Source organism: Sinohyriopsis cumingii, chromosome 14 (genome assembly GCF_028554795.1).
Source record: "Sinohyriopsis cumingii isolate HCF-2022 chromosome 14, ASM2855479v2, whole genome shotgun sequence".
Taxonomy (NCBI): Eukaryota; Metazoa; Mollusca; class Bivalvia; order Unionida; family Unionidae; genus Sinohyriopsis; species Sinohyriopsis cumingii.
Window position 1 is genome coordinate 102,050,653 of NC_142974.1, and position 15,087 is coordinate 102,065,739.

The 15,087-nt window shown below is 34.1% G+C and overlaps 2 protein-coding genes across 2 annotated transcripts in view; one reads left to right on the forward strand and one right to left on the reverse strand.

The window, feature by feature from the left end:
- The window catches only part of LOC149784501 (hydroxymethylglutaryl-CoA lyase, mitochondrial-like), a 50,693-nt gene extending 46,161 nt beyond the window's left edge, over positions 1 to 4,532 (forward strand). Inside the window, exon 10 of the mRNA XM_089932579.1 lies at positions 1,694 to 4,532. Within this exon, the coding sequence (XP_089788705.1) occupies positions 1,694 to 1,798 (105 nt within the window). The 3' untranslated portion in view covers positions 1,799 to 4,532. The remainder of the gene's footprint in view (positions 1 to 1,693) is intronic.
- A 1,230-nt stretch (positions 4,533 to 5,762) lies between these two features.
- Positions 5,763 to 15,051, reverse strand: LOC149784502 (33 kDa inner dynein arm light chain, axonemal). The gene is made up of 6 exons (XM_089932580.1): positions 14,898 to 15,051; positions 12,049 to 12,191; positions 11,409 to 11,578; positions 9,453 to 9,631; positions 7,813 to 7,977; positions 5,763 to 6,464 (listed from the first exon to the last, which is right to left on the reverse strand). Exons 1-6 carry the CDS (start codon positions 14,976 to 14,978, stop codon positions 6,429 to 6,431), a joined length of 774 nt encoding a protein of 257 aa, XP_089788706.1. The 5' UTR covers positions 14,979 to 15,051; the 3' UTR covers positions 5,763 to 6,428.
- Between the last annotated feature and the right edge of the window lie 36 nt (positions 15,052 to 15,087).

The following is a 15,087-nucleotide window of genomic DNA, read 5'->3' on the forward strand; positions in this document are numbered from 1 at the left end:
GTAATATATTACCCACTGTACTGTTGACAGGGGATGTAATGTACTTAAGTCTACTATATTACCCACTGTACTGTTGACAGGGGATGTAATGTACTTAAGTCTACTATATTACCCACTGTACTGTTGACAGGGGATGTAATGTGCTTGAAGTGTGTTATATTACCCGCTGTACTGTTGACAGGGGATGTAATGTACTTAAGTCTACTATATTACCCACTGTACTGTTGACAGAGTATGTAATGTACTTAAAGTGTAATATATTACCTACTGTACTGTTGACAGGGGATGTAATGTACTTAAAGTGTGTTATGTTACCCACCATACTGTTGTGAAGGGATGTAATGTACTTGAAATGTAATATATTACCCACTATACAGTTGAAAGGGGATGTAATGTACTTAAAGTGTGTTATATTACCTACTGTACTGTTGACAGGGGATGTAATGTACTTAAAGTGTAATATATTACCTACTGAACTGTTGACAGGGGATGTAATGTACTTAAGTCTACTATATTACCCACTGTACTGTTGACAGGGGATGTAATGTACTTAAAGTGTAATATATTACCTACTGTACTGTTGACAGGGGATGTAATGTACTTAAAGTGTGTTATATTACCCACCGTACTGTTGACAGGGGACGTAATGTACTTAAAGTGTAATATATTACCCACTGTACTGTTGACAGGGGATGTAATGTACTTTAAGTGTGTTATATTACCCACCGTACTGTTGACAGGGGATGTAATGTACTTTAAGTGTAATATATTACCCACTGTACTGTTGACAGGGGATGTAATGTATTTAAAGTGTGTTATATTACCCACTGTACTGTTGACAGGGGATATAATGTACTTAAAGTGTGTTATATTACCCACTGTACTGTTGACAGGAGATGTAATGTACTTTAAGTGTAATATATTACCCACTGTACTGTTGACAGGGGATGTAATGTATTTAAAGTGTGTTATATTACCCACCGTACTGTTGTGAAGAGTTGTAATGTACTTAAAGTGTAATATATTACCCCACTGTACAGTTGAAAGGGGATGTAATGTGCTTAAAGTGTAATATATTACCCAGTGTACTGTTACAAAGGGAGAATAATGTATTTAAAGTGTACTATATTACCAACTGCACTGTATAGAGATGTAATGTACTTAAAGTGTATTATATTACCACCCACTGTTTCAAAATATCTGCTTGGAAAATTGTATTGGACAAGAGGTTGCTATTAATATGTCTCTTCAATAAATCCGAAGTTATATAATTATATGTATTTATTTATAATATTGAGAGCTAAGGTACCCAGTTATTTTAAAACCATTTTTTTAAAACCAAATTTTATTAATTTTGAAATTATAATTTTTTATTTCAGCATATCTTTCATGTGAAAATACTTATGTATTTGTGCACTAGAATTTAATTTACAATCTTTCTGAACATCATATATCAAAAAATTTAAAAAAAACACTGCACATATTATTATTATTATTATTATTATTATTATTATACTGGAAAGTACAAGATGACTCAGACAACCTTTATTTCTAACAATATCAAATCTCGAGTCATAGAAAGATACTTTTCTGTCTACATTACGTTATCATTACATTTTGCAAACATTATTATAGTTGTTGTCACTGTTATATTTTAACTGCAGTCTTTTAAAATAATTTGTATTTCTTTCAGGGTGTGAATATACAGAAGTTGATAGAAGCAGGCCAATTTATATCATCAGCACTAGGGAGGCAAAATCATTCCAAAGTTGCCATGGCAACAAAATCATCATTGTAATAAAATTATACATAGTCATTGGTAATAAAATTATCTAATAATTGTTGATTTTAATATGTAGAATGCAACCTATTTATAATTATTCTTTTTTGTTAACCAGCAAAAAATACAATAACTTTTTATTATACCTTCTCTATTGAAAGAAAAGAGAGGGATTATACTATTCTCCATGAGTGCGCTTGTAATGTCATACAACTTCTTGCATTGAACAGACCACCTTGAAAATTTGAGATATGATTAGGGGCTAGTCAATAGATGTGGATAATAGTTTTAAAAATAGATTAGTCCCCTTGGGTGTAAGGATTGGTGGGTAGGGACAATTATTTATTTCATGCTGTATACACTGTAGAAATGTAGGGAGTTTTGAATATCTTGTAACTTGTTCTTGATTCAGGACAGATGTGAAATCTTGGGATACAGTTTGGGGTGATCCATTAATGTGAAAATCGGGTTTAATATGTTGATTTATTCATAAAGGCTGGGATTGAGGGTTGGGGATTTCTTAATTTTTCAGTAGTTGAATAGTTACATAAACTGTGAAATAATTTAGATAATTGTCATGCATATCATGAATCAAGACAGGGATTTGAAACCCTGTGATATGGTGTTGGTGGAGGGTTTATGGGGGTATTGTACATGTGCGCGACAGTTTTAGAATTTTTGTAATTTCCAAGTGAGGTCCTAGTGTGGCAAAGGTGTACCCAGAAATCCATGCCAATTGCATCATTTAACTCCCCTTTATAGTGCCAATTACATGTATGTATGGTAAACATGAGAACAATGATTTCTCAAAGAGTTTCATGGGGGGTGCAGGGTAGTGGTGGAATATAAGCTCTAATATTTAAATAAAGGAGCATTTTCAAATTGTTTAAATGGGAAGAGAATGAGTACAATAACAGTGACTATGTCACTTATAGTCTCACAAACATGTGATAAATAACTTTTAATGAATAAAGATACAGTCATCAACTTTTATTCTACACAGGATGTATTATAGCAATGACACTATCTTAGAACTGATGTAGGACATAGCAATCAGATAACAAATCTAGACTATTGTCGTTGGCAACTCACCAAGTGCAGTTGTTTAAACAATTTTTAAAACTAGATAATTAATGAAAGCATCTCATTCCAGTTGCCAAATATCACGTAAGTAAGCATTTGATTTTGGCACATGATCTGGAAATCAAGAATCTGCATGATATGTATGAGCATTTAATATTAATAAAAGTTATGGATTTTGTTAGGTTTCCAAATATTCATGCACTCTACAAAATCAAAGAGGGAGGTTCATTTAAAGTTAGCAGAGATTTTGCACAACTGTACCAGAGGAATGGATTATAATTAGATCTTCGTCTCTCAGTATAACCAGTCATGGCTTATGTCTGCCTCCTTGTGCTTCATCAGAAAGTACTAAATGTAATTAAATTGTTCTGTATCAAGCATATTGGCACCTTAAACCTTTGTGCAACCTCCAGCAAGCTATAGTTTTTATTCATGGAATCAGGATGCTGGTTGTCCCGATTCATCAGATGCATTTTTCCCTACTAATAAACATTCAACTCTTTATTAAAATATTGTTGGATTTTAACTAAATTTGGTATGTTGATTTATAATAGTGATATCCCAAATGAATTTTATTTCATACTGTCCACATTGAGATTCATGGGGTATTATGGCCACTGATTTCCTATGCTCCTAGACATTTGCATTTCACATCACAACTTAGCCAAGAATAGGATTTCAGCCAATGTGATGCTTAATACTGATGAGACCTCGAATGAATTTAATTTCCAAATATCTATTAGTTATGAGATTTTCATAAGAATACAATATCATACCTTAGTGGAGTGATGGCCCTTTTTCACAGTTTGGTTTTTGTACCCCAACATTAGCAGAAATCATTGGATTTGAAGTGAATTTTATTTCAAGCTTTAGACTGTAGAATTTTGCATGAGTTGCATTGTAGGCATTTTACATTATCATTTTATAGAGATTTGACTCCCTCTTTTTACACCCCAATTGTTTCTATCAAATTCCTCTATTTAAGGTCATGTAAACTGCAGGACACTGATGCATTTGTTGCAACAAGCTGTAACGCAAAAGATAGATTGTCTAGAAATGGCAATGCAGAAACAGCTCTGTCAATTGAATGAGATTTATTATGAGGTATATTGTATCATGTTGGTGTTAGTGAATGTGAGAGAGACTTGATTGTGTATGTGAAATATAGTTGTTGAAATTTATTGTTGAGAGTGTTATTATTGTTTTATTTTGTACATTTTAATATCCACAAATCTTGCATGTTGCAGTGATTTGGGTATTTATTTTTTAAAGAGATGAATTTTCTAGGGCTTTTTATTGGTAGAAATAAAATATGTGCACTTGTTGGTGTTCTATTGATATTGTCAGTCATTAAAAGAAGAAAATTACTTGAAACTAAAATAAATCATGCCAATAGATTATAGATTCAGTGAAATTTTATAATATTTGCTAAATCTGTAAAATTTTTGGATCATGTTGCATATAATTGAGCTGTATTTTTGGTTCATGTGTAATGGTAACTAAGTGACCATCAGTCAAAGCATATGGGGGACAAAGATTACTAACAGATTCATTATATTGAGAGAGGCAATCTACTTGATTGCCCATTGTCTTCATTGCTTAAAAAAAACAAAGAAATTTAATAAGTGTTCTGTGAATGCTTTTTGATTAAAGATATATGCTGATACAAGACTTTTTCCCTTGTTATTGTTATAATGTGGCACAGCATATCATGTTATGATGTTGTCTGTCTTTTCCTTCTGTCATTTTTGCACAATATTTACAGCTTACCACCATCTAACAAAGCCAAACTTTGTAAGTAGCTAGTATTTGGGGCAAGGACAAAACATATCAATGTCAATATAGACCAATTAGGATGAAAAGGTCAAAGATCAAGGTCATATAGACTGCAGAAGGAAAACTGTTTCTATGAAATTACTTGTATACCAGATACCTTGGCAAAACTCTTGACATGTTTTGTATTTGAGACAGGAGAAATAGCGATTTATTTTGAGGTCAAAAGATCTGAAGTCAAGGTCACAGGCACTGAAGGAAGGGAAATTGATTTCCACAAAACTAAATTCTGCTGCACATGCCATGACCAAACTTTGTAGATAGTTTGCATTTTAGACCAACATGTATTAATTGATGCTAAAAGATCAAAGGTTAAGGCCAGCGACACTCTAAGAAGGAAAATGATTTCCACAAAATAGCTAAAGGCTTATGCTGCAAATCATGACTAGCCTCTGTAGATGGCTAGCATGAGAAGCAGGTGGTATATGAAATTAAATTTGTCTATCAGTTGCTACATCCAGCCAGTCTAGAGCATGATATTGTACTACTTCACCTGGTCAAACTTGCAATGTGGGTGCAAGCATCTTGAGATGAGCATACGTTGTGCACCAAACTTGTTACTGCAGCATGCTTTCCAAGATTTATAAAGAATTGGTTTAAAAATACTGGATACAAGAAAACCTGCAGAAAATGTTGTCCTGAAATTATACTTAATACTATATTAAGGTACAAAACAAGAGGAGGTCAAATAAAAATTGTGAGAACCAAGTACTTTGTCGATACACATAGCTTCATGTGATGACCGTAATATTACTGAGTTTCAAGGCAATACATATAAAAAAAATGCAGGTCTAGATACACTCGCAAGACAGTGTCATATACTGCTACAAAATACAATGGGCAATAACTCCAACATACATTGAGTGAGCTCAGTGATTTTAATAATGATCATACTATTTAATATGTCTGATGGCAATCCGTCAAAAGCTATGGGACTAGTTGCTAATGAGTTTGTATCCTGCACTACTACAGTCAAAAAGGGCACTTCAGTTGATTAACAGCATGGACAGACAAAGAAATTATGATATATCCCAACTGGGGTTTACAAATAATACTAACAACCTCATTCTTGTAAGAAAACTTTAATTTCATTTTATTTTATAATACAAGGCAACATATTTTAAGACATTAATAAAGTTGCAAGTAAAAGCATTTGGTGGGAAATTTTGCATATACAACTTCAAAGTTAACATGAAGAAATATATCACATACAGTTGAATTGCTGCTTGTTTGTAAATGAGACTGTGAAAGAATTAAGTTTTCTGATATATATATATATATATATATATATATATATATATATATATTTACACATATGTATGTATATATATGTGTGTATGTATGTATGTGTATATATATATATACATATATATATATATATATATATATATATATATATATATATATATTCAGAAGTAATCATCTATTACTGGGTACAAATGCAGTTAGATCTGTTGCACACATTAATTTGATGTTTCATTCTTGCAATGACATAACTTTCCTGCAAACAAGTATAGCTATATATAAAGAGTACACCATTTTTAACTAAACACAAATGATATACTTCCTTCCTTCCTTTTTACTCCCATCCTGCTGAACATAATTTGTTCTTCTATAGAGAGGAAAACGTACAAAGAAATCACTGGTAGAAAACTTCTGATATTTGGTCCATTTACAAGTACTATCACAGGATCTTGTGAAAGGATTTTGCATAATAGATCCATATAACTAATTATTTCTTTGGTGCAATAATGCCTTCCAATTGTGTCTGAAAAAGAAGGAAAGAAACATTAAAATCTCAAAATTTGGCATCAATATGACTTTAAATTTTTTCCATGAACAAATAAACTTCAAACTAAATGCCTTATTTTCTTCTCTGCATACCTAATTGTCTGAATTAATTGTCTAAAATTGACAAATTTAATAAAGCATATGGTCTGGAAAGGTAGCAACTTGTATGATTATAAATTTTGCTTATATATAGAAAAAAAATTAAAATTTCACATTTTAACCATTATTTGTATATTTACATGAAAGATTACTTTCATTTCAGCTTCTGCTGTTAATAACACATCAGAAGATCTCAGGTTTGTTGACCTCGAGATATACCTTCCATAGAAACAAGCATTACACCAAAAGAATCAACAGAATGTTTTACAAAATAACTTTTGATTTATGTAGTAATGAATCTTCAAAGCTATATTAATAAATTTGTTATTTTAAATTAATATCCTGACATGACATAATGTGAAAAATTTTTCTGTAACAGAATACAAAATAGAAGCATTAGACTTAAGCAAAATTTGTTCACGTTTATTTGCCAGTAATGGACAGTGTTCACATAAAGTATCAATAAAAAGGAAAAACTTGTGCACACAAGAACTTTAATAAAATGTTTCACATATATCAATGTTAAATAGTAATTTACATCGTAAATCTGGTATACTGGTATAATAAGAAAGGGAAAATAAATCAGTTATATATATATTAACAGAATATATATTAACAGAAAAATAAAGAGAAATGACGAAGTTTCATTTGAAAAGGTGTGAAACTTTTTACAGTTCTGAAGGTTACATAACTGAAGTAATAAATTAAACAAAGTTAAGCTTTTGATGTGGAAAATTCTGTCTATTCTTACTTTCTCTATATCTTAAATGCAATAAAATTGAAGGGCAAAAGAGACAACATGTTTTAATCTGAGCAGAATCAAACTGAAAATCAGTTTTGTCTAACTAGTTTTCAAACAGTCTTGGTTAGTACTCTGGCTCCTACTAACATTTATGCAGTATCTTGTTCAACAAAATAAAAAAAGAATTTTGTAGCAATAGTCCAGGCAATCAAAAGTGGCAAGTGATACTGGCAGCTGCCCAGGCACCATTTTGTGGAGTATGTAGTATATATTTTTAGGTGGAGTGGAGCCAAAGGTGATGCTCCCCTGAGGCTTCCATTATGCTCAGCACAAACTTACATCTGCCCGTGCAATAGTGTCAAAACATTAACATTTTGGGGTTAAAGTTCATGCGTTTTTTAACAATAAACTTTTTTACTGATATGAGACACTCTTCCGTGGGACCCTTGTAAGTATTGCAAACTGAAATGCACTGTGTATGTACCTTGAGTTGCTGGTTTGTTCTCTTCAGAAACTGGATCTCCTCTTGGTGCTTTTTCTCCTCCACTTGCCTCTGTTCCTGAGCACGCTTTTCAATCTGTTCACACTTGGCCTTCAGTTCATTCACCTGCTTCTCCAAGTCACGCTTCTCTGTCTCCAGTTCTGATATCTGATGAAGAATAACGTCAGCTCTCATCACATGACAATACATATGGCAATTATACTGAACATATTTTTTTACTAATTTAATACATAATGCTCCGGTGGCCTGGTGGTTAGAGCATCCGCTTCGGATGTGGGAGGTCGTGGGTTCAATCCCCAGCAGAGTCATACCAAAGACTTACAAAAATGGTACTAACAGCTGCCTCGCTTGGCGCTCAGCATTAAGAGGTAAGTGTTAGGACTGTCTGGCCTGGTGTCAGGATAATGTGACTGGGTGGGACATCGTGCTACATGTCTGCGGCATGATGCCCCAGTGCTAGACATCACTATAAACTGTCAAGCTGCAGACATCGTAGCAATATGCCTGAAAAGATTCCCTGTCAATTTTTCATGTAGTATATTTCTGTTTAGACATAAGACAAAGGAAACACTTAGTTCTTGTACTGCTTAGATATTACACCTAGAGTGGCTTCCCCTGAAGAAATCCATGCAATATATAGAAATGATTAACCGGTTTGAATTATCTGGGGTTTTTTTCTTCAGTTTCTACCATGTATTTGTTATCACACATGTGAGGGGTTTTGTCCTCACTTCTACGTTCTTTCCAAATTTAAGTATAGCAGTATTTAACAATTTTGAACTAACTGAACATCTGGAATGGTATAGTTACCCTTACACTTGTTCATTATCTCTTCTTGGATTAAAATTTCTTAAGGATAAAACATTTGTGAACACCTGTAAAAGTACTGTCATCTCCAACACACAGGACGAAGGTTAGGTATATATGATTATAACCAATTGTTCCATTTTTACTTGTGACCCCAGATCACAATGCATTTATGCAAATCGACTTTTCCATGTTACTGTAAAGATTTCAACGTTTAAATTGTTAATTATTGCATTTTCTATACACATGCTAAGCATGCTGTCTTGTATTCAAAGGAAATAAGCAGTGTTCAAATCCTTTGTTTTTATCATCTTATGAAAATTAGGAAGGTCTCACCACAACCTTGTTTCACAAACTCTAGTCAAGCATATGTACACAAAGATAAAAATCATCAAATAGGACAGAGTTGATGAAGTTAAATAAATTCAATCATTAAACAGAACATAGATGCTAAACTTAAATAACTTCAATGTAGAGTTAGGTCTCTGAAATTTTTTGATGACTGCAACACAACGAAACATGAGGGAAGGGGTGGTGTTTCATTTAAGAACAATAATTTACCTTGAGTGTCAAGCCCAATGTTTTCACCTTATAAATTAAAAAAACCTGAGCACTGAAAGATCTGTTTGAATTAAATTAAATTATGATTTTATCAAAAGTTCAGCATTATACAGCACTTGTAAAAATGGAAAAAATATCGCATTAATTCTCTGTGCTCAGAATTTTACAGAATTCAAATTTTACCATATCTTGATGTAGTAATACTTGCAGGTTTTATCTAACTCAAAGAATGTAAACTGTACTGATGTGCATACCCTTTTCTCCATATCTGCTTTGCCTTGCTCTGCTTGGAGTGCTTTCCTCATGCCAAAAGCCACACTACTCTCATAAAGTGTCTGGTAAGCTGCAATTGTCATTCGGATTTCATCACGTACCCTCAGCAGAAGAAGTCCTCGTTCTGCACAGTTGATGGTAACTTGACGGATCAGTTCATCTGGAAAAGAAAGGAATACTTGTACAGTAAAACCATACTCTATTATGACCACCCCTGACACTACTACACCAAAATAACTATTGAAAATGTAACGAAACTTTGTTTTCTTCAGTATTTCTATGTACTAAAATCCAGGAACTAAGACCACTGCACATCTTTCAACATTTAACCATAGTTTATACCTCACTCAGTAGCAATTTTCCTCAAGCCCACCTTGGCAAGAACTCAACAGAGCAAATACTTTGGCATTTATATGTGTTCATATCTCTGTCCACTCCTTAAATTAAGTTCAATGCTACTTTTTTACTTTCCTTTTATGTACATCTAAATATATCGCTAAATATAAAGCTGGTTCCACTCTCTAAGGCAGTGAAGCATACATACATACATACATGCATGCATGCACGCACACACACACACATACATAAAGCCCAGAGTGTCCAAGTGGTCTAAAGTGCTCACCATTACAGATTACTGCCATCTCACATCTGTCTGCATGGGTTCGAGTCTCAGATTTGGCTAATATGGTTATTTGAGAAATCTTGCCAGTAGCTTCTTGTGGGTATGGGGTTCTTTCCTGGGTTTTACCCGTTTTTTTCTCCACCATTTATACTGGTCGCCATGTATAGCCGACCTTGTGCTGATAAATGGCATTAAACCCTGCCTACCTACCTACCTACCTACCTACATATATACATACATACAATAATGAAAATGGAATCCCGATATTCCAACCACCCTTGAAATATGACTCTTTTCTTATGTCCTGCTGGTGGACTTGCTAGTGCATGGGTTTAACTGTATTTTTTAATAAGACTTTTTACAATCAAGTAATTTGCACGTATTATAACTTAAATGCTTGACATCATCAAATAAGTGGCAAAATGTTCTGTTTTGACAGTAAATTTCAAAATCAATATAATTTAAATTCCAACTGGAAAGCAAGACTAAAATTTGCCTTGTTTCTGCTACACCAAAAGAATACACTTAATTTTCCAATCTTGTCAGGATTTGTCCTTGGTATATTTACAAATGTTTGGAACTGCAATATATCATAAATTCCACAATTACTCAACATTATAAAAATCTATCATGAAGGGTCAAAACATTTAAAATAAAAATAAAAACTTAGAATCATTATATCATTTACAATCTAATAATAAACATATCTCCAGTGTCCTACTTGGAGATTGTTGTTGTTGTTGTTGTTGTTGTTCTAGGGTTTAACGCCATTTTTTAGCACAAGATAGGCTATACATGGCGGCCAGTATAACTGGTGGAGGAAAAACCCAGGGAAGAACCACCGACCCACGAGAAGCTACTGGCAGGCTTTCCCATGTACCCACACTAGCCAAGCCTTGGACTCGAAACCCACGCAGAGAGAGGTGAGATGGCAGTTATCCAGAATGGTGAGCGCTTTAGACCACTCAGCCACTCGGGGCCCCTCATACTTGGAGATCTGAAGGACACTAATAAGAGGTCATAGTTTGTTAACACTGTAGTTCACCAAAAGAAATTACATATGTTTTATAAGTAGAACACATCATTTGAAACACTATGTTACTAATGACAACTCTCCATAACTTGTGACAGGCTATAAAACAAATGTGGACTGGGAATTCCAAAGGTCACCAAACACAAACTTTTATCGGTGTCTGTCAGACCAAGGACTACAGAGATCTGATTTTAATCATGTTAAAGATTCTTTACTGCATCATAGTAATCATCTAATTTATTACTAGACTGAATGTATTTGAACCATTAAGCAATCACATACCAAAGCACTGGGAGTACAGTTCTCTTCTGACAGGACAGATTCCTGTCTCTCTGGCTTGCCGCTGTTGGAGCCTTCTGTCCAATTCCTCTTGCAAGTTGACCACATCCAGACGTGTGGCTGGAGTGCTAGAAACCTGCTGGACCCACAACTGACCACTCTCTGTCCATTCTCTGTAATAGGTAAATGGATTGTTAAATTGCATTGGAAACACAACGTTACAGAAATATAATTCCAGAATATCTGGTTTCATCACACACAAACTGGAAAATTTATGCCATTAAATAAAGTAACATCTTTTTTATCCACCATGTAAACTGTTTTATTTTGTATAATTATGGAAGAGGAAAAAGAAGACAATGAAGATGAGTGTTAACGGGATATTTTATATGCGAGGAACTTGTATATCTAGTCTCCTTACACATTAAAATGGAAAGCTGTTTGTTCTGTTTGCCATACATAATACTAATGCCATATCAAATCAACCTGAAGACACTCGTATAGCCATACAATTTTGACAAATGAATGACAAACAGATTCTTGTGAACCTTGAAAATGCTAACCAAGTACTTCCTTAATGTATACAATTTTAAGGGTGAAACCATCCATACATTAATAACAAAGTCTGCATTATATATCAAACCTTGGAGGTAAGATTGAATTCAGGATTTCATCAGTCTGTTGTGCTGATTTGGCATCCATGGGCTGAAGCTTCTGTTTAGCTGGTGCATTTGGAACTGGACCTGTGGCCGGTGGAGGTGCTGGAGATACCTTCAAGGATTTAGCCTGTAAACAATATAACATTTAAAATCATTATATGAATTCTTTTCTAGCAAGAGATTTGTTTAGATTTTCAGGAAAGTCCTTTAAACTTGCAACACTACCATAGACCAAGGCATTCTGATCACTGTCACATGGTCAGTAATATTCTTTTTACGTCTGAAGCAAAATCATTCATCAGTACTAATTGGCTGCAGATTATTAATTTGAAATTTTTTGTATACCCCAGCAATTACTAAATCCATACATGTATTTTCCTGAATAAGTTTTGAGTATTTACCCAATTAATAAAGAAAGAAATGAAAACTAAAAGTGAAAAAATATATAAAAGTCAATTATCAAGAAAACACAAGTGAGAACTATGCATATGTATGCTGAAACTCTTGGGAAAATATCATAAGTTATTCAGCTCACCTCGATGATTTCTGACACCATTAATCACAGGGAATACACTACAACAACCAGACCTAAAAATACTGTTTCCTGGAATTCATGTGAATAGTTCACACTTTGCTTTAGTAAAAACTGTTTTTTGCAACTTCTCTGTTGAAACTGGTACTCAAAATATTGTATTACCTTTATAAATTAAACATAATAATAATACAAATAAAACTACAAAAGTTATGATTCAGAAAGTTATGATTCAGAAAGTTCTTGCTTTAAATGTGCCAGGTCAGGATGCACAGTTCATGTGAATACAATGTGTTAATAATCTTTTGAGGCCTGCATTGATGAGAGTGTCTGACCCAGTTGTGATATTGATGAGAGTGGTTGGCCTTGGTGTGACTGGATGCATTCTGAAGCAGGAATATCCACAATATTATTTACTATCTCACTCAGAGACTGTTTTTGTCTCTTTTGAACTCGAGTGATTCCAACTAATATTGGATATTCCAGGACTGAGGTAACTCTGCTGATGTTCCTGCACCTACAAACAGTGTATCATGCAACCCTGCATAGCACTATAATGATTTGTCAATATGTATGAACAATATTCATGACTTGGTGCTCCACTCAACACCGATGCTGAATCTTATGCCACTGGCTTGGCATCCACTATAACTTGTTGTGTCTTGCCTTATAAACTTTCTAGGTCTGAATTCAATGTTTGACTGCTTAATTATTCCATGGTGCTATAACTTGGCTAGAGGTATCCATGCAGTACATTGGTGAATGGTCTTACAGAAGTTGAGGACTTATGTCATACTGCTTGTCTCTTCTGAGATAAAGACAGTGTTAGCAAGAATCTGAATATATGCATGTAATCAGGAAGGATATGGCGCTGATCACAATATTTCATGATGATGCATATACATTTACAATACTGTTCTTTCGCACTGCATCACACATTCTACTGGTAAGAGATAGTGGGGCCCCTAATTGCTGGTATTATAAAAAGAAGTATAATGTGTTTGAATATGAACAATATTTATATTCTATTGAATTCATTCAAAATCTGTTCTAAAAAGTGGTCACTTTCTATGGTCAAGTGCTAGTGACATTGTCAACCACAAGGTTCCACAAGACAAGACAGTAGAAAACTGAGCGAAGCCACAAAGACAAGTAAAGCCCATGTGGGATCTAGGACATGCATAACTGAAAATTTTTGGACTACTGATAAACACAATGAATAGTCCAACTAATACGCAGCAAATACAAGAATCAATTCTGAATGTGTTGACTGATACATAAAGGCCTTGTAAACTTTGACCTGACACCCCTGTTCCATACCATGTTCTTCATCAGATAGTACATATCTCGTCAAGAGCACCTTAACAACAGTGAGCATGAATGGCAGTAATGTGACTATTCAGAATTTTTACATTATTATTACCATGTCACAGGGTATTTAACCTACCTCCACAACAATTATACTGGCTGCCATGAACAGTCTATCATGTGCTTAAAAGTTACATAAAACCCCAAAAGTCAAAACCAAGGAGTCCTACATGTAATGCAGACAGTTGGTGCCATCTATTTAAATGCAATTTTTGAAAGTTTGATTACACATACCTTAAATGAGGACTATTAAATTTCTTTGCTGTGATCCGGTGTATACTAGATGTCTGACTATAAAAGTACCTCATAACATACTGTATGCACTGGTAATGATTTGACTCAATGTCTGGTTTTCTGAACACATCTTTAGATTTTGTGATTACAACTAAAGTGCAGATCATGCAGCAATCAGGAATAATGACATTTTGGTGAAACTACACATGGCAAATTTTAACAATATTTACTTGTTTCCTTTACAAAAAAGGGGAAAACATCACAATGAGAATCTACGGTCTACATGGCTGACTGCTGAGCATATGTGTTGGTGTCACATGGTACAAAAATAATATTCAAATATTCGCTAAAAAGAAATGTATTCTGTTTGGAATACCCTACGTAAGACGTCCACTCTAATATGTATGGTTGGGGTGTCGCACTGGTAACTGTTCGCTGGCAGTATCTGGTCAATTGCCAATGGGTGCTCTAACCACAACATACTCATGGTAATGTAATCTCACTCAAATGGGTAAATTCAACGCAAACAAACAAATAAATGCTCACATATTAATCTATTAATAAATGTGCAATGAATATGCACGGTCTTCTGTACATTTTATGATTTAATATAAAGGACTTAGACACTTGTCAAAACATGGAATACCAGACGAATATAATGTTTTGATTACGTCGGCTAGCGAGTTGTTTTAAACTTACCCTTGGAGTTTTCTTGTCAGTATTTCTACTGACAAGAACAGGGTTGTCATACTTCACCAAAGATGCGTTTGGAGGAATCATTTTGAGCTCTTAAATGTGTAAAATCTGGCCTATACCCTATCTCTGTATCTTCCCAGTCTGCGTAATTTACACTGCTGCTATGGAAACAGTTAACTACGCATGCGTAAAT